The following is a 19,359-nucleotide window of genomic DNA, read 5'->3' as shown; positions in this document are numbered from 1 at the left end:
CGGACAAGACTCCAGGTCTTAAGACATCAGCATTCAAAAATGTTATTGTAATCATAGCGTCACCTATTGGTAACAGGAAGTTATCGGCATTATATCTGCACGTACCATTGCAAGAAACTTTGTGATGTAATCCTTGAAATAGGTCAGCTGAGTCTACACCAAACCTCGACATGTGTGGGTGTGTGAGGACCCGTTCAACGCTGATTGCAGCTTTAATTTTGTTTGTCTCTCATACTTGTCTCTATATTTAGAAAATCTTTCATACCATCAGCAGTCAGGCTATTCAATTCAAAATTAAACAGATAAGAACCCTGACAACTGAATTTCCCTTCGGGGATGAATAAAGTGATTCTATTCTATTCTATTCTATTCTACTTAATGGACTTATTATTATTATTAACCTTTATTTAACCAGGAGAATGCCACTGAGATTAACAACCTCTTTTTCAAGGGAGTCCTGGCCAGGACAAGTAGCAAAAGTTACACAGTTAAAACACAATTAAAACAGTAGCAAAAATCATATAAAGGAAAGATTAAATTAACTAGCTACTTATGAAAAACAAGTGCATGTTGTGGAGTTGGCTCCAAGAACTCGCACTCGAACTTCACTTAAGAGAAGCTGATGGTGCACAGTAGTTATAAAAGCAGTCACAGTTTTATAGGTATAAAAAAAATTTCAAGCTTACATAGAACAACTAACTCTTTTTCCAGCTATTATCAAATGTGCATAATAATGCCTACTGTAGTATCTTTTGAGGAATTCAGCAACTTTATTTGAGCCTTAGGAAACAGATAAACTTCCCAAACGAACAGGCACCAAGGCTAGACTTTGTATCACAGCACGTGTATGCAACAGCAAATACAAAGAACAACTGTATGATTCTACTACTCCACTCTCATGTTCATGTTTTAATCTTCCATCAGTCTAATTTTCCCAGTCCTTAAGCTGGATTTACGCTACGTCCAAACTGCATGCTGTCAGGATCCCACTCTGACGCTCCAACAAACACACCCTCTGGTGATTAAACAGCGCTGCAGTAACAACAGAGGAGCTGGGCATTGTCTGAAAATGTGCCGCTTTTAACTGACAGGCTTTTGAAAAATGCACTGTGCTGATTTGTCAGTATTTGTTTGACATTTAATTCACATACCTATTAATCAGAGGAAAGTGGACTGGGCAGGATCTAATATTTTTAGGTCAGACTGCACGCTGGGATCGGCTCCAGGCAACAGATGCGAACAGTCCATTCACCTCTGCTCTTACGTTACAATGTGCTCTCTACACTCCCAGGCCTGAATCCTCAGCATGTCCTGGCATGTCCCACTTTTGCTATTCACCCACCCCCTCCTTCCACGGACTAAGGCCTCTCTGATCCTGCCGCTAGAGCCCACACTCAGCCCATCAGGAGCAGCTTTGCCTTTTCTCAAATTCCCCCCACTGCCTTTCTGCTTTTAGCTCTCTGTCTTTCACACACAGGCACACGACAGCTACCAACCCCCATCCATCTCATCATAAAAGCTGAAGGCCCCCCCTGTGCTCCCTCCACCTCTTTCTTGGCATTTGCTGCAAACAATGCTGACACAGCCCCCACCCTAATTGCTCCACATGTTCCACATGGCCCCACATGTTTCGCTTCTTCTCCCGCAACAAGCTCGCACAACAACTTCAGCACAAGTTAGGACCTCAATTTGATCTGCTCTGCTTGTGCCAAAGTGCCAGATTGCGGACTTTAAGGATCGGTGCATCTCGGCGACTGTGCAGCCCAAAAAAGAGCTTCCTGCTGAAATCCCAACAACCTGTGACCAACACAAACGTCTTAAGTTGCCATGGCTGCACACTTCTTTTAAGGCTGTGTTCACTCACTGGCTTTCTAAAAACTTGCTGTCTACTGTCTCTCCAATTCATATTCAAATGAAAAAAAATAATGTCCAAAAAACATTTTTAATTAGTTACTTTCCTGGAAATTTCTGTCTCTTTATGCGGCGCAATTTAAGTGCCTGATTAGAGCTCAGTAATAAACATTACAAAGAAAAGCAGAAATCCCAGCATGAAGAGAATAGGAGTGTTGGATTTGGCTTAACATTAAAGCCTAGAATACTTTGAGCTGAGTGTTTAATGTGCTTATTAAATTTCAGTCTGGAGGCATTTTGTCAAATGAGAAAAATGAAGAATATTCACCAACTCCACTTAGGAGGGAATTGTTGTTTTTCACAGACACAAAGAGCATCAGAAGCCAAATCCAACTTTGTAATTCAACAACTTTTACCCACATGTTGGAAGGAGCAATCCCAGTTCTACAGCAAACCCCCCTGAAATGTTATATTCTTCCTAAATTGAACACATACGGGACAAAATATTTTCTCTTACATTCAGTGTCACTCATCAGCCCGGCATTTCCCTGTAGGAACACGGTCCTCCCTTATTTCCTATTTTTATCCCTATCATATACTCCCAGTCCTGTAATGCAATTAGTGCAGTGGAATGTACAATCAGAGTATGAAATACGACGCTGCTCTGGCACCAGATGCACCAGCATTAACTGTCACCCAGAGATCACTGAATTGTGTAGCTTCTAACAATAATTAAAAGGCGTCCAATCTGCTCCCCGTCAGCACCGGAAACACAATTAAAACAGCTATTATCAAGCCCGCTGCTGTGGCGAGAGAGAGGGAGTGAAGCATCAGAGAGGCGCATAGCCAAGCTCAATTACAACCCGCAAGTTTAGACGTCGGCCTGTTGGTTTGACAGCAGCTTCCTGTCCCAGCTTGCTCCATCCACAAGACGGAACAGTGGGAAAGAACAAAGGAACATTTACCAGGATCTCCCACACGCCTCCCATCTCTCCCTCCTACCCCATCCGGAAATCGTTTCAAGGAGAAATTATTCCGAAACGACCTTTCTCGCATACACAAGAAGACACTTCTTGTTGGCAACATGTGGCACCGGGCCAAGTCGGCTGGAATGCCCGACCTCAGAAATGGAATATTCCCGGTCTCGCAGTTCAATTTTTGAAAAGTTTTTTTGACCGGAGGAAGTGTTGGCATTGAACGTTCGTGTTGAATGTTTCTGTAGAGCAGAAAATCCACCAAAATACAGCAGCTCACCTCGAGAATGTGCTCGTCCTGCTGCTCTCTGTCCAGTCTCCTGGATGTGGTTGTAACCAGACCTGTGGAGGACAATCAGTATGAATAAAAATCAGACACAAACACATTAAGAATCACTCAAGTGCAGTCCCTTTTACGCTGCTCCCTTTATTAAAAAACAAACAAACATTTTTTTACTAAAGCAATCATAAAATAACAAACTAAGAACGACTGAAAATGTCACCAGACTCAGTTACTGCGAATTACTAGTAAAGCTGGATAAGCATATGTGCCACTCAGTTAATAAAAAGATTTTGCACTGTGCATGCTTCAGGTGCTGTACAGTTTTAACCATTTTATGGTAAAAAAATAATAATAATAATTAATTAAAAAATATATATTGTATATTCTGTTATTTTATTCTATATTATTTTCTATATTTATTTTATCTATTTTTTTATCTATTTTTCTTTATCATTTCACTTTATCGTATTTCATTTTAGATTTAATTGTATTTTATTTTACCTTCACTTTTTACCCGAATAGTCTGTATGGTCTTATTGTTTACTCTTTCAGTGATTTTACTTTTATTTTATTTTATATTTTATTTTATTTTGCCTTCACTTTATACCCAAATAGTCTGTGTGTTCTTACTGTTCACCCCTTTATTGAATATATTAATTTCCCTTAAAGGATTAATAAAGTCTGGATCTAAGTCAAAAGAAAAGTCTATTTTTCATTCATAGAATACTCTGCTCAGCATATATCTTGGCCAACCAAATATACAAGATCTTCATCTACATCAGCCCCTCCACAGTAAACCAGCTTTCTTTAATCGTCACATATTTAAAGACAAAAAGCACACACTTTCTAGCAAACATCAAGACATACAAAGCAAAGAAACAAGATTTGATTGAGACTAAAACCATCCGGCCCTCACTGTTGGGTGACATAACCTGAACCTGCCGGTTATCTCATCAGTCAGCCGCGAGTTAAGGATCTGGAGGAGCGCTCCTCCTGTGGTCCTTCCTTTTTCTGGTCTCCACAGTTGCCAGACAGCCCACCATACTGCCTTACATATGTGAAATATCACAAAGATCTGCAAATAGTGCCCAAACAGCAGCATAGCCTCGACACCCTACTTTTAGTTTTTCCACAAGCTGAATAAATAGACAGCCAGTCAGACATCACCCGCAGCTCCGAGCACTTTTAGTAACAGAGAAAAAGAAAACTTCAGAAAAGGCCCTCCTGCTAGCTGGAGTGTTGCAAATGTCTTCCTGAGCTCTATCACTCAGTTTACTGGTGTCGTGTGACATCAATCACGCAGGGGGAACTTCGTTAAGCCGGGCTTCGACAAGAGTAAAAATAAAACGAGCTGAAGACTTGAGTTTTTGGCTAATCTGATTTTGATTCAAATTCACAAACAAGGGAAGAAAAGAGCAGGAAAGAGGAGGGGGAGGGCGCCGCTACATTATAGGCAGCATTCTGTTCTCACTCCCAGTGTAATTGCAACTTTGCAGAGACACTGAGTGTAGAGTAGAGATGCCAACTTTAACCGCACCAGAGCTGTCTCCTTGCCACACTGTGCCTGATTAGCATAAAGCAAAGGATTTCCGAAACCCAAAGCCATCAATGGCACATATGCCTGCAGCAAGAATAGCCGGCCACAACTTTCAGGTCCTGAAATAGCCTCCAGAGCGCCGAGATGGAGGCACTTTTGCTCCCTCGGTTTTATCCACTTCTTCCTAGGACTTTAGTTAATCTTCAGAGTGAGCTGCGAAAATTTCAGTCTGCTGATATTTGATCAGAAAAAAAAAAACACATTTCCTGAAGGTGTTCTTTTTTTTTTGCTTACCCAACACGACTGCATGCTGATGAGCAACCGATTTCCATTTCACACTAATATGAAACAGTCGGCAAGTCTCAATTAAAACAAAACGTGCCTCCATCTCCCCCTCCAACCCGCTGAATGCATTCCTACGCCGACAACACAAATGAAGTCTGCAGGGATTACTTATGCCGTGCAGCGTGACGTCTGCAAAACTTGATCAGCGTGTGCGAGCCGTGCGTTACTATCGTCAAAACTAATAGTTCTGCTGTGCCACATCAGAACAGGCTAATTATTCATGTGCTTCGGCGAGGCCTCAGATGACGGATGGTAATGTGTTTAAGCTCCCCAGCGAGCAGCGTTTGGATAACTCTTCTCTCTGAGCAAGTATTCTGCAGCAGACGACATAAACCACACAGTGTAGCCGTCTTGGTTTCTAATTTCACTGCAAATCATCCGCCCAATCAAAACTGGGAAAGGTATCAGAACAGATATGTTCCTTGTAATGTAAACTCTATACTCTGTCCGTTGCTTGTGTGCAGCAACAAAAACAACATTAGCAAAGCCAATCAAATCACAACACAACTGGCCTTCATCCCGAGCCCACTCTGGAAAGCACAAATTTGGTTTTCTGCTCTGCTTCGCAAAGAGGAATTTCTGTTTCACAAACATATTTTACACCCAAATGCTGCAGTGGTAGGCACACTGGAAAATGAGTTGATGACACAGGATAGCACATCAGTGGTTTCTTTTGTCTTCTGTTTGTTTATGTTCAAAGATTGTGCATATTTTGCTTTAGATATAATCTCTCTCTACTTCTACTGACATCTGCTAGAATATAGGGATGGGAAATGTGTTTAAAAGGACAGAAAGAAACAAGAAATTTAATTGTGGGTATTTGCTAAAGTAAAAATAACAACAGCTGCAGCTCCAAGCAACCCACAGACAGTCAGAGTGTTTTATATGAACTGTGCCCTGCTGAAGCTTCACTGCTCAGAGACACGATCGACAAAGTTTTTGGGAAGGTACCCTTCTAGACACAGGGTGCCGACCTCCTCACAGCACGGCCACTACAATTCCAGCCAACATGCAGAACTACAACAGCACCAGTCTGTCACATCACATCGTCACAACTGTCATTAATCCATCTGTTAGTGGCACGTTCCTTTAACAATCACGTAAAGACTGTTCCACGTCAGTGAGTACTCTTGCAACAAATATTATTGTCATTATCAATCATTTTGTCATTTAATTCATTAATTATTGCTCGACCAAGTAACGTGGGTGGAGTTATGTAACAATCGGCATACATTTGTTGGTCTGTCTGTGTGTCTATCTGTTCACAACATTATTCATAAACGGACGAATGGATTTGGATGAAATTCTCAGAGAAGGTCAGAAATGACACAAGGACCAACTGATTAGATTTTGGCAGTGATGCAGCTTATAGTCTGGATCCATGAACTTGCTAAAGATTTTTGTATCATTGCATGATGGCGGCACGGTGTCACTGTAACCATGACAACAAGTGAACACTACATCAGCTGCCTGCTGATGATCACATGAATGCGATCCTACTACAAATCGACCTCTGCGGACTTATTGGGACTTACCCATCGGAAATGATACAGGGACCGATTGTGATTTCTGATGATCAATAACTAATTAAACAAATGTTGCATTTCAAAAATATATGTATTTTGAAAAATGCTGTATTTCTGACAATGCCATATGGAGGAATGAACAGCCTTGGCAGAGTACTGCGCTGACCACTTTTCAAGCTTGGTCTATATGAGGATGGAAATTCTGATAAATTTGTGACATCTTCAAATGTAGACGGCATGCTCAAAAATTCAAAGACAAAAGACATTGAATTTCCTATTACAAAGGACAAAGCAGTAAATATTCACACTAGAGATGCAAATACAGCAACAGATATTTTTTTCAAGTTAAATTACTTTAAACAACATTTTTTCTGTCAAAATAGTTGCTAATTTCTGTTGATAAAGCTGTTGATTTGATGCATTCAGAAAACTAATTATTATATAATATGCCTTTATTTTTCACAAATATATTATAGCACGGACTGCACAGTGCTGTTGTGGTTAGCACTTTCGCCTTGCAGCAAGAAGATCCCCGGTTCAAATCCCGGGGTGGGCCTGGGATCTTTCTGCATGGAGTTTACATGTTCTCCCTGTGCATGCGTGGGTTTACTCCGGGCACTCCGGCTTCCTCCCACAGTCCAAAAATATGCTGAGGTTAATTGATTATTCTAAATCGCCCGTAGATGTGAATGCGAGAGTGATTGTCTGTCTGTATATGTAGCCCTGAGACAGACAGGTGACCTGTCCAGGGTGTCCCCTGACTTCGCCCGAGTCAGCTGGGATAGACTCCAGCACCCCCCGTGACCCTAGTGAGGATAAAGCGGTGTATAGAGAGTGGATGGATGGACATTACAGCACTGTGAAATGTTGCTTTTTGCTTATCCCAACCTGGGTCAGAATGCAGGGTCACCCATAGCACAGCGCCCCTGTAGCAGGAAGAATAAAGGCCCTTGCTCAAGGGTTCAACAGTGACTGCATTGGGATTTAAACCACTGACCTTCTGATCAGTAATCCGGAGACTTAACCGTTGCCCGTAACACAATTAGCCAACATGTTCAATTAGTTCAACAGATAACATTGAAAGGAATGCTTATACATTCTTAATCATCAATTTCTGAAATATGGTCTAATTTCTGTTGGTAAAGCATTCGGTGAATTCAGCTCTACAATACTCAGACAGGAGGTTTTGCCTCTGAAATGGTTCTAACACAAGCTAAACTTTCTGACATTTTTAAAGTTCACGTATTTTGGATTTTTGATGGAGCATGAAACCAACATCTGAAATACAAAAAAACATGTTGCATCTGCTGTGGATGAGTAAAGCTATTCTGAAGCATGCTGTTTTGCGGTTTAAAATGCTTTTGTTTGCTTCTGTTCCGTTTGCGTCTGACACGCTGCCAGCTCGCTGCCAGACTTTGGACTATGGGACTCGCCGCCCACTCCAATACCCGAGCGCTGACATCACTGTCAGAAAACAACCACTTTTTTCCAAAAAAAAAATCCAAACTTTCAAACATTTCAAATCTGTTTCAGCTCATCCCACAGGGCTACACACTAACCAGGAATGGTCCTTTTATGCAGGACTTCGCTGGCTCGAGTGCTCAAGTCAATAAAGGTGCATACTTCGCTACCTAAATGTTAAGAAACTGTAAAATGATTGGTTAGTGAGCCAAAGCTGACCATTAAAGTCTGCACTTCCAATCCGCAGCCTTTGTAACAACACACACAGATCCATCCTCCAGCCTGGGTCGAGCTGGGCCGCCAGTAATTATATATAGCCATGCTGTTTTGAGAGGGGGAGAAAAACAACAGCAGAGCAGCAGTGGCACTTTCAACCATGTCCTTGAGCGCTACAACCGCTGCTCCAAAATGGAGGCTTGAAGTGAGCCGAGGAGCGCAGGACATTGTTGGGGTGGTTGGTGTGCGGGCATCGCTGCTGTGATTAGCAGTCTCCAGAGTGACACACATGTTTATGTGACACACATTTAGCTGTGACTGCAGACATTCAGGAATGCACTCGGTGTCTGCAGCAGCATGACATTTTTAAGTCCTTGAGATATTTACTTTCACTAATGGACTGATACAAAGCTACCGGTATTACAATTTTTTTAAACACTTTTTTCACACAAATTGTAACAGTTCACATCCTGAAACTCAATAAATCAAGTGGTAAGTTAAGGGTCTACCACTTGAGCCTAAAGTAACAAGTGAAAAGTGTTTTTATAACTAAAAATGCCATCAGTACTCTCAAACTGTCTCACACTGCTACTAAAATCCAAGCCAGTCCACTGTAGAAAAGAAACTGTTACTCAAAGAGGGCTCCACAGCAGCTTGGTGGTTCGTACTTTCGCCTTGCAGCTACAAAATCCCCGGTTCGTGTCCTGGCCCTCCATGGAGTTTGCATGTTCTGCCTGTACATGTGTGGGTTTTCTCCACGTACTTCAGCTTCTTCTCACAGTACAAAAACATGCTGAGGCTAACTGGTAACTCTAAATTTTCTGTAGGTGTGATCGTTTGTCTGTATATGTAGCCCTGTCCAGGTGTCACCTGCCTATACCTGCCTATACTGGGATAGGCACCAGCCCCCTGCAACCCTAATGCGGTGTATAGATAATGGATGGATGTTACTCAAAGACAAAACTGCTTGTCACCCCCTTTTTTTTAAGTAAAATAATCTCAGAAATGAAAATTCTGCAATGCTCGGCATGCCATATACAAGTCTGTGCAGTCCACCAAATGTCCTGTCCAGCAACACAGAACCTGACAAATGCAACCACAAGTGGCCGTGTAAGCTAACACAAACACATTCATACATGCACACGGCCTTTGCGAAAACGAACAAAAGGCATTACGGTGGGAGCTCTGTTTACATTAGGATTGAGATATCTCAGCACCTCACAGCTGCAAGGCTTATTTGTAATCTGAAAAGACAAGCACGTCATGGAAGAGTTGGGACTACGGGGGATTCGGGTTCCCAAAAGCTTGCGAAAGTAAATGTCGAATGGAGTAAATGAATGGGACATTTGGAAGCAACGGAGAAGCTGAAAGTCCATTTGATATCCATTATACTGCTGTCTGTTTCCACCATAGTTGACCTAGTGTGCAGAAGTTTGGGTCAATACATATAATACTACATTACAGTCAATAAAAACTATGAAGATAGTACATAATGTGGGATATAATGAGCACACAAACATATTGTTTTCCAAATACTTTGAAATCTATTGATTTAGTTAGATTTACAGCTATGTAAATAATATTCAAAGGAAGCACACATTACTAACTGGTAACATATAACAACTGCAAAAATTGCAAAGAAATTTTCCAAATTAAAAAGCCATTTGATCGTAGCACCATGAGGAGTAGATGTTTCTCAATATGTGGGGTAAAGTTGTAGAACCATAAAATAATCTAAAAAACAATACAAGAGAAGAATGTTTGAAAAATACAATAATGTGGAAATGTTTTTCTGGGGTTTCTACAGAGGTATAGAAGTGTAAAGTTGGATGTAAACAAGAAATAGTAAGATATAAAAGTTAATCAGTTTCACTTCACCCTAGTCGTTTTCGGATATTATTTTAGGTTTTGGATTTGGTTGGGTTGTTATTTTTGGTATTGTGTATTTATTTTTTCTTTGCTTTGATGATACTGTTGCATGTCTGAATTAAGTCAAACGAAATGATATCATAAGAAGTTGCAAAAAATAAATGAGTGTGTGATTTTGCTCTCATGCACATTTGCCAGGCACGTTCTTTGGCAGTGTGATGTGGTTTAAACATTAGCAAAGAAGCTAACTTGCTAAGAATAGCTTTTGATTGAAATAATGTACAACCCCACGACCGCTGGGCTACTTCATGCAACCCCTGATTCTTTGATAACAGACTTTCACTATGGTGATCCCCATGACGTGAACAACTATCGATGCTCCAATGACAAAGAACTTGTACGGACAAATCAAACCGTGCTCAGGGCTCCAGTCAATTAATTTAGCTGCCAACTTATGATGCGGCGCGGCCTTTACAAGGTGTCACACAGGTAGCTGCTGACACATTCACATGCAGTAGTTTATTAACTGCACCTTATTACTGGTCACTTATTCATGGCACTTGAACATCTTCCATTCTATTGTGAACTGTAAGCAGGAGCCTGTTAGGTGGTAAAACATTCAAACTGAAGCTCAGCACAGTGTAAATTGATTGTAGAGTGATATTGCAATGTCAGGAGTGGTGTTCAGTTCTGCTCAGTTGCCTGATGCTTGTAAGCTTTGGTTTATCTCGCTCTACCTCCTTGTAGCAGTGACAGTAGAGCATCTCCGTTTTGACAGATTTGTCAATATGGTGTCTTGACCAGAGCTCCTATAAAATGTTCAAATGTCAAATTCTTTTTTTTGTTTTTTTGCTTTTAGGTCACGAGCGTACATTAGTTTGTGTAGCTTCAGTTTGAATCCATCACAGTCCTCCTGTGGTATTTTTCTAAAGTTCAAAGAAGAGTAAATGTTTACCCATCCCTTGTTTTTGCAGGATAATTACACACCAAATTAGAATTTTCAAATCTATGCGCAAGGAGATCAATCAAAACTTTCGAAACCCACAATTTCAGGATTGTGGTATTCATTACTCTGACAAAAAAACAAATTCCACATTCATAAAACTTATGCCACCAAGGTTTCAGGTTGGATTTGTTTCAAAGATACTGTGATTAAACTTAATCTGAGCCCAACCGAGTCGCCATGACAACTCTTTGAAGTTTTAAGAGGAAAATCAGTGAGTTCTCATCGCCACGTTTTCTTCTCATAATCTCTTTTGAAAGCTGTGACAATTGTTTGACCTCAAATCACCGGAAACATGGGGAAGTTGTTGGAAGTATCCATTTCCTATCTCACTTCCCCTGGCAGTGGTTGGGGCTTTGGTAAACCACTGATAACAGTATATGTGTGTGTGTGTGTGTGTGTGTGTGTGTGTGTGTGTGTGTGTGTGTGTGTGTGTGTGTGTGTGTTTTCTCTCCCAAAAAGAGAAGGCATTTCTGAAAGTGGATACAAGAGGCACAAAAAAATAGATGATTCCTTGCTGCAAATCCCACAGGCTGCTTCCCTTACCTTTACATTTAACGCCGAGGACGGAAAAACAAAATCTGTCGAAGGAATCCAAGCTTGCCGGAGCATCACCAGCAGCATTCTATGTCTTTTTTTTTTTAAATTACAGACAATGAAGTGCTGTGCTGGCTGCAGGCGAAGAAAAAGGGATGGGCCCAAATAGTTCAGCACGACAACAAGAATTCACCTGAGTTTATCTCTATTCATACGGGTGTTACTGCCAGAATGAAAGCTGCCATTATAGGGCAAAAACAATCATGTATGGACAGTTAGCTCCCATTAAAAATGTGCTGAGGTCAGCTCTAGCCACATCACTGTCTGGTGACGAATGCAATTATTACAGGGTGGAGATCTCAACAGGCCTCACTCAACATAGAATAATGATGATCTGTAGTGTCCATGAACTTTACTGGGGCAATTAGAGGGGCTTTAAGCACCAATACTACACCTAGAAAGCAGTGTGCTGTAGGTGCAACAGGAAGTAGAGTAATGAGCATTCAGTCAGATAAGATGACTAGCTGTGCTCTAGCTCGCTCTCCTCGGCTTAGATATGGAAAACTTCGTGTGTGGTGTGTGTGTGTGTGTGTGTGTGTGTGTGTGTGTGTGTGTGTGTGTGTGTGTGTGTGTGTGTGTGTGTGTGTGTGTGTGTGTGTTCTGACTACACGTTCTGCTCAGTCGCCCTTTCCCAACGCATGCATGTTCTGGCACAAGTCCTCCGTTCAAAGTCCACTGATTTGTTGCACGGCAGAGAGCATTTCAGAGAAGAGAGTGATTCACCAGGTAATAAACGCCGCTCGCTCTCCCACAGAAAAGGTGGGCAGCGCATGACAATTCCTTCATCGTGAGAAAACAAAACGAGACGAGTGGTGGGCTGCATGTGCGGACGAAGCGCCACTATTCTAAACTATTCTAAATATACACCCAAAAAATAAACAAAAATCGCTCAGGTGACACTTTGCGCACATGCGTCCGTCTCACTTCCTGTTGTGATTGCGTGAGCGACAGGCATCTTTACCGGGGGAAATTAAATTCTCGTTAGCTGCGAAATAAAGCCAGAAGAGTATCAAACAACTGCGGTCACGCCCGTGGGTCGGATAAGATCCACAGCACCAGACAACTGGTTCATCTTTTTAAATTTCAGACACATACAGCATTATTCAAATCCACTGATCTCAACAAATCATTCACATCTAGCTGACTGGCATAATTCTCTCCCTGTACGGAGCTGCCTAGTTTTTCTCTCGCTTTCTTTATTTTTTTTTATTAAAAGCAAGTTTACATCAAGCAGTTAAGCTTTCAGACGCTGGGATCGCAGCAGTGGCTGCAGGAGAGAAGAGCTGGCCTTGCACTTTAATGACAAACTAAAGTTAGAGAAACATCCAAAACAGCAGGACTTGTTTACTTGGCAGAAATAAAGCTGCCCTAAGCCTTTCATCCTGGGCTTTACTGAGCCACTGTGGGTCTGCGTGGAAAAAAGGGCAACCAGCGCCACCCAAGGCGTCAAGCGAAGCCTCCATGTATGTTTGAAGCGTCATATAGACGTAGCACCGCCATGGAGGGCTAGCGAGTTAGCTCCGAACACATGCCCATGAAGTCTCGAAAAACCCACACAAAAACACAGGCCTTTTCCTTTTTCCCACCCCTTTGCAGAGCTTTGTAGATACGCCAAGACAGGGCTTCCAATGCAATTTTAGAACATATAATTACAGAGACTTGCATGTTGTAAATTTAAACATTTTCAAAAACCTGTAATATGCGGCGAGAATGTCATACTGAGTCGATAATGCGGAGAGATATCAGGTTATTTTCGACTTTGCGTAATACCGCCGATTTAAATAAATAACAAAGAATTGGCAATCGCTTCCATTTCCCTCCTCAAAAGAACGCCTGGTTTGACGCGTTTCTCTCTTCTGAAAGGGCTCTCTGTATAATTCACTGTCTCCTCTAGCAGCCAGCTACACTTGGATGCGTGTTTTCTCTTGTTTTCTGTCCACACCCACCTCTCTACCTCCACTCATTGCCGCAATCTTCAACTAACAAAAGTAGGAAAAATCAAAGCAGCAAGAGCAGTGATTCTATTCAGTAACCACCCGTCGTTGAAGCTGATGCACAGGGCTCTAGTGTCCCACTAATAAAAGTTTTAACATGCTCTGATATGCATGAACAGGCCTTATCCTTATGCTTCAGTGTAGTCATTTTCATATTCACTGAACTCTTGTGACGCTTGTTAAAAAGAAACACATAAAGAAACAGTGGGTTTTACTGTAAGGAGGCTCTGCCCACAGAGGACGTGACCATAAGCTTCATAAATGCTGTGCAATCCTTGCAGGAGGAAATGTTCACTGCAGATATGTGGGCTGAGGAGACTTTATTCAGCTGCTGAATAAGTGATGAACTGTAAGTTTACCATGGACATCCAGAAACAACAGCATCGAGGCTGCGATCAGAAATTATTGAAGAAGAATTCAGTAAAGTAGAAGGTCATCTTCAGGGGGAGAAAAAGGAGAACAGGAAAATATATACAGATACCAACAAGTGTTGCCACTCAGTTCAGGATGTGCCACTTCTGTGCTAGCAGTTCTTTCCAGCCACAAGCAGGAAAGTAGAAAATATATAACATAGAAAGCTAAGTTCTGGCAATGTTGCTAAGATTGTTTTATTTGTGACTATTTTGTTGCATAATGATTCCCTGCAGCCTTTTCAACATCACAGACTTATCAGCACACAGAAGTCGATCTTGTCCTCCATGCAGACAAAACATCCACCATGTGTGCATACCTAAACTTATCCTTTTTCTTTATCTTTTATTTTTTCTCTCTTTCCCAGTCCACAGTGCAGTGCCCAGCGTTACTGGGAGCCTTGCTTGGGAGGCACGCTACATGACGGATCCTTATTTGGTCAGAAAATTCACATTGCCACTTCCAACAAAAATAACTCCAGTTTGTTGATGCGACTACCTTGGGAAACAGGACCACACACACGTTAGTGAGGACAAACGGGAGCAACTGCTTCACTACCCATTCCTCATTTCAGTTTAATGATCACTTGCATTCTCAGCAATAAGAGACCTGTGTGTGAGCCGAGTTAAACTAGCTCAGTGATGGGCACCTTGAAAGACAGATTCAGAGTTGAACTATCTGATTACTGCAAAATGTATTTACACTAACTGGTAGCCTTTTTTATTCATTTTGTGAATGTATCATTAGAGGAATTCCAGAATTCAACAAGGATAAATCTGCAAAATTACAGATAAAGCTTCACTTTGCAACCATTACGAGTATTTTTTTTTTCTGCTGTAGTCGACTAAACATAGCCTGCTCTAGCAACTTTAAAAGAGTCCAATGAAATATTAATCATCACACCATTTCCGGACTACCATATGAGAACACACTTTAGAGTGTTAGAGTGGAAAAGCCCCAGCAGGCTTAACCCACTCCTGTTCAGGGTGAAAATACTGTGTTCACACTGCTCTTCCTTTTCGCAGGAAAAGAAGCAGGAACCTCACAGAAGCTCACAACCTTGTCAGCCATGCTCTACTGTACAAAACTCAGAACCTGGCCTCCAGTTTCAGATTTAAAATCTAGGAAATCTTCGTATACACCAGTCAAAAGTTTATACACGCCTTCTTATTCAATGCTTTGTATTTATTTGTATTATTTTCTACATAGATCTTGGTACATAGATTAATACTGAAGATTAACACTTTCTATTTAAAATTGAATAACTCCATCAAGGAAAGCAGCGGAGTTATGTGACGATCAGTGTATGTTTGTCCTTCTGTGAATCTGTCTGTGCGCAACATTACTCAAAAACAGACTAACGGATTTAGATTAAATTTTCAGGGAAGGTCAGAAAAGACACAAGGACCACCTCACTAGATTTTGACAGTGATGCGGCTTATAGTCTGGATCCTCAGGTTTGTTAAAGATTTCTGTATCATTGTGAGATAGCGGCACAGCGTCACTGTAAGTATGACAAGCGAACACTACGTCAGCTGCCTCACATGATTGCAATCCTACTACAAATTGATTCTAAATATCAGTAACTAATAAACAAATTCTGCATTTCTGTCAATGCCATATGGAGGAATGAACTGCCTTGGCAGAGTACTGCACTCTGAGTGCTTTTCTTGTTCCATATATATTCTTTTATAGTTTTGACGTCTTCATTGTTAATCTACAATGTATAAAACAATAAATAAATAATAAAGAACACAGGGATGGCAACAGCAAATTCTGATTTCAGCTGAAAATTTTTGACTTGGTGGAGCCCCCTTAAACCTGAGAGATTTATAGTAAAATAGAAGTCATATAGACGGATAAAAATGATCAAAAACATAATAATACTAGACTTAAATAAGTCAGCAAATTTAATGAAAAGTTAACTTACTTGTTCTTCAGTCTTTTCTCACTATCTTCAGTTCAAAATATTTCACAAATCTATAAGAGTTCTATACTACTATGTACACTATATACAAGTCAGTTCACTGCAACACTCCTATTTTGCCAATTTTCTTCTCTTTGCAGCAAGCTGTGTAAGTCTCTGGACAGCCTTCCTTTTCAACTCCTGCTGGTGGGTTTTTCTTGCAGCCATTTCCTTCTCTTTCAATGTATCTTTTGCCTTGGCACTTGAAGTAGCTGTTGATGCTGCTAGTGTAACTGTCTCCAAGCGTTTCCTCTTGTTAACTACGAATCCACGCGATCCGTAGTTAATCAAATGTTTACAATACACACAAAAAGCTTTTCCGGCCACGTCTGGTTTCTTCAGAAATTGTCAAAGTGTTTCTGTTACCTCGTCGATCTTTGAGCCAATTTTCACCTTCACAGTGACTTTTCTCTCAAGCCATTCCCAGTGGAACTTATTTTTGGCACTTTTTTCAATTTCTGTGACTGATGACTCCTGATCCTTCGTTAAAAATCTCATTATTCCGCTGAAGACGATACCAAATCTCCAAATATCCGAGTCAAACACACCGCCATGAATTTGTGACAAAAAATGCTACGAGCAATTTGACTGGTCCAAGCTTGAAGCTATCCAATCGCTTGGCCGTTTGCAATCGAACGATAGCTTCAGTGAAAATCTAGCTTCAGGATTTCGTTAACACTGGCGACAATAAAGTACTTAACCCCCCTAAAATTTTCTCAACGGATATAGACGATTCACAGAAATGTTCAAATTTGAAATTAAATCGGCAGAAATCCGCGGAAAATTGCCATCCATGAGAACATCAAATGAGAAGGTGTGGATGGATATGTTCCCCATATTTGTTTACTTTTTACTTTAAAGCAGGTTGTGCATTTAGGTGTGGAAAACACACAGCCATGTGAGGATGTACTGCTGTATGGAGCTCTGTATTGAGGAATAAAAGGCCGCCTTTGAAGCGCTGATTTCCTTGTGGTAGGCAAAAGCTTCTTTCACACAATCCGGCAGCCTTTTTCAAGGTTACAATTTGTCCTGTATTACAACACAGGGCCACAGATCAAAAGACTTTCTGCTCTGAGGTTGCAATTTATAGTGACATTTATTTCCATCCTCGTAATGACAATCTTACCTGTCCTGGCGTTAATGGCGAAGAAGCCCTGGGGATTGCCGCTAGTGATCTTGTAGGTGAGTTTATCACTGGACTTGGCATCCGGATCGACTGCGTTTATCTGGATGATGGACACATCTTTGGGGGAGTTCTCCATGACAGAAGGGTAGTAGACGGGTTCGGAGGTCTGCGGAGCGTTGTCGTTCACATCCAGCACTTCAATGTAGACCTCGACGAAAGCAGAAAGGGGCACCACGCCACGATCCATCGCATAGACCGTCAGCCAGTAGTGAGGCGTTGTTTCGTGATCCAGCAGCTCCTGGGTTCGAATGATACCTAGGAAAATAAAAAGACATAAACTCTTAAGTCCACATCATGTAAGAGAACATTTTATGTGCAGTACATGACCTGAGTCTAACATTACTGCCAGCGCTACCACTGATCTTTGAAATCGATTCCTAGCGATGCAGAGAACAGAAGCTGGAACACCAGCTGCCCCTGAACAGGCAGATGCAGAGGTTGACTGAAAAGGCCTTTGCCTGAAAGATGTCAAGGTGGTATATGAACAACAACAAGCCAGTGCTCTCATGTTTACATTTCACTGCCATGTGGGGGCTGTAACCTTCAGCTGAGCAAACAACAGCTTTCAGACACACACAAGTTGTATAAGTTTACGGTGGTTAAACTGACGAATGGAGGATAAGTAGATTCTGCAATGTGAAAACAGGGGAGATGGGAAAACAGGAGCCTGACAAAGAATATAAAAAGTCTAAATGTAGAAGGAAAAAACATGACTTGAGTAAACCTCAGCAAAGTTGTATCTTACTGACATGAAATGCTATGTATGTGCTTTTAAAATGTGCGCCATCTGACTCACAGAAACTCACCAGGTGCTCAGTAGGTACACTGTGCTGTAGGAAGTGTGATTGCCTTCCAGCAGGGGAAACAGTTTCAGTTTGGGAGACAGAAAGTGTGCTCTCTGTGTTAGTTTACTGGCGATAAGTGTTCCACACACAGCGTAATTACGGCTCCTATAACATGCGATCTCATTGGATTACCTAAAGTTGGAGCGTGCACAACCAAAACCTACAAATCCAGATTGACCTAAATCTTTCTAATTATTGTGTACCTTCATGAGCAAGATCCAATTTCTTGCTGTTTATATTTTACACAAGACAAAAAAGAAATGTCACCAAGCAAGAGTGATGCCAAGCAATGTTTCTATAAACAAACAGTGGTTCTGCCTAAAGGTTTGCGAGGTGACTAAGAACGCTTTAAAGATTTAGTTTCATTTTCATCAACATAAAACTCAGTTCAGTGAGGAATCAATTTACTGCAAATGGTTGTGAATGCCAAATTACAGCAGATAGCAGATTAACTAATCCATTTACTGAGGACTTTTGTCTCCTTGTGTTGCTACTCATAAATAGTAAGAACAAAAACAAGGTTCTCAGATGTAAAACAGTAGCTGCCACTAATGTAACAACAACATATTGTCTGGATTACTTGCACAAGTGGAATCCCATTATTTCAGCAAGCACCAAATATGAGGCTGTGAAGGGCAACATGAACACGCTAATATCTTCCAGACAATGGAAACTCTTGACAGCCTTAATAACAGCACCATTTCCTTGTCTGTGTTACTCAAAATGCCTGTTTCACCTTGATAACTGAAATGGAATACATAGCTATATTAGCTTTTGTTATTATGTGACACTAATAAAAGTGACTCATGCTATAGGTCAATACCATTACCCGATACAGGGTGGTGTCCATTTTCTACAGTGAGCCTGAATCTGTAACACATTTCCAGTTTCTGGTGGCCCAGATATGGAACCTCAACAGCATAATGACATGATTCAAAGGTTTGAATAGTTTACATAGACTGTCTTTGTGTTGTCTTTGCTCAATCACTGTAACCTGATGAAGAAGTTTTACTAGAAGTACACAAACTTCTTGCTTTGGGTAATCAAACACATTTCCAGAAAGATGTAGCACGCAAAATGACTTGTCAGAAATTTCTCAAATTTACCACAGGAGGGGATTTGGTGGGTACAGCTCATTTGTTTTCTCGCCTCGCTTTACTTTGGCTTCCTTGCATCTTCATCCTGGAATCCTCTCCTGTCATTAGTCATCATTACAGTTCTCTCAACTTAGCTTCAGGCATGTAATAAGAAAGGTAGTCAGGCAGGGAAAAATAGGTAGCTCCCCAGCGTTTCCT

The 19,359-nt window shown here is 41.2% G+C and overlaps 1 protein-coding gene across 12 annotated transcripts in view; it reads right to left on the bottom strand.

The window, feature by feature from the left end:
- Positions 1-19,359, bottom strand: part of fat1a (FAT atypical cadherin 1a) — an 87,970-nt gene that overhangs the window by 50,599 nt on the left and 18,012 nt on the right. For all 12 annotated transcript variants that reach the window (XR_007941000.1, XR_007940999.1, XM_051945729.1 and 9 more), the window contains exons 3-4: positions 17,160-17,474; positions 3,106-3,167 (exon numbers count right to left, since the gene is read on the bottom strand). Coding sequence is in view for 10 of the 12 variants with exons in the window: in XM_051945729.1 (XP_051801689.1) it covers positions 3,106-3,167; positions 17,160-17,474 (377 nt within the window). In the remaining 2 variants the exon portion in view is untranslated. The remainder of the gene's footprint in view (positions 1-3,105; positions 3,168-17,159; positions 17,475-19,359) is intronic.

This window comes from Acanthochromis polyacanthus, chromosome 3, assembly GCF_021347895.1.
Source record: "Acanthochromis polyacanthus isolate Apoly-LR-REF ecotype Palm Island chromosome 3, KAUST_Apoly_ChrSc, whole genome shotgun sequence".
Taxonomy (NCBI): Eukaryota; Metazoa; Chordata; class Actinopteri; family Pomacentridae; genus Acanthochromis; species Acanthochromis polyacanthus.
The sequence above is the reverse complement of the archived record's forward strand: the minus strand, read 5'-3'. Positions and strand labels throughout refer to the sequence as shown.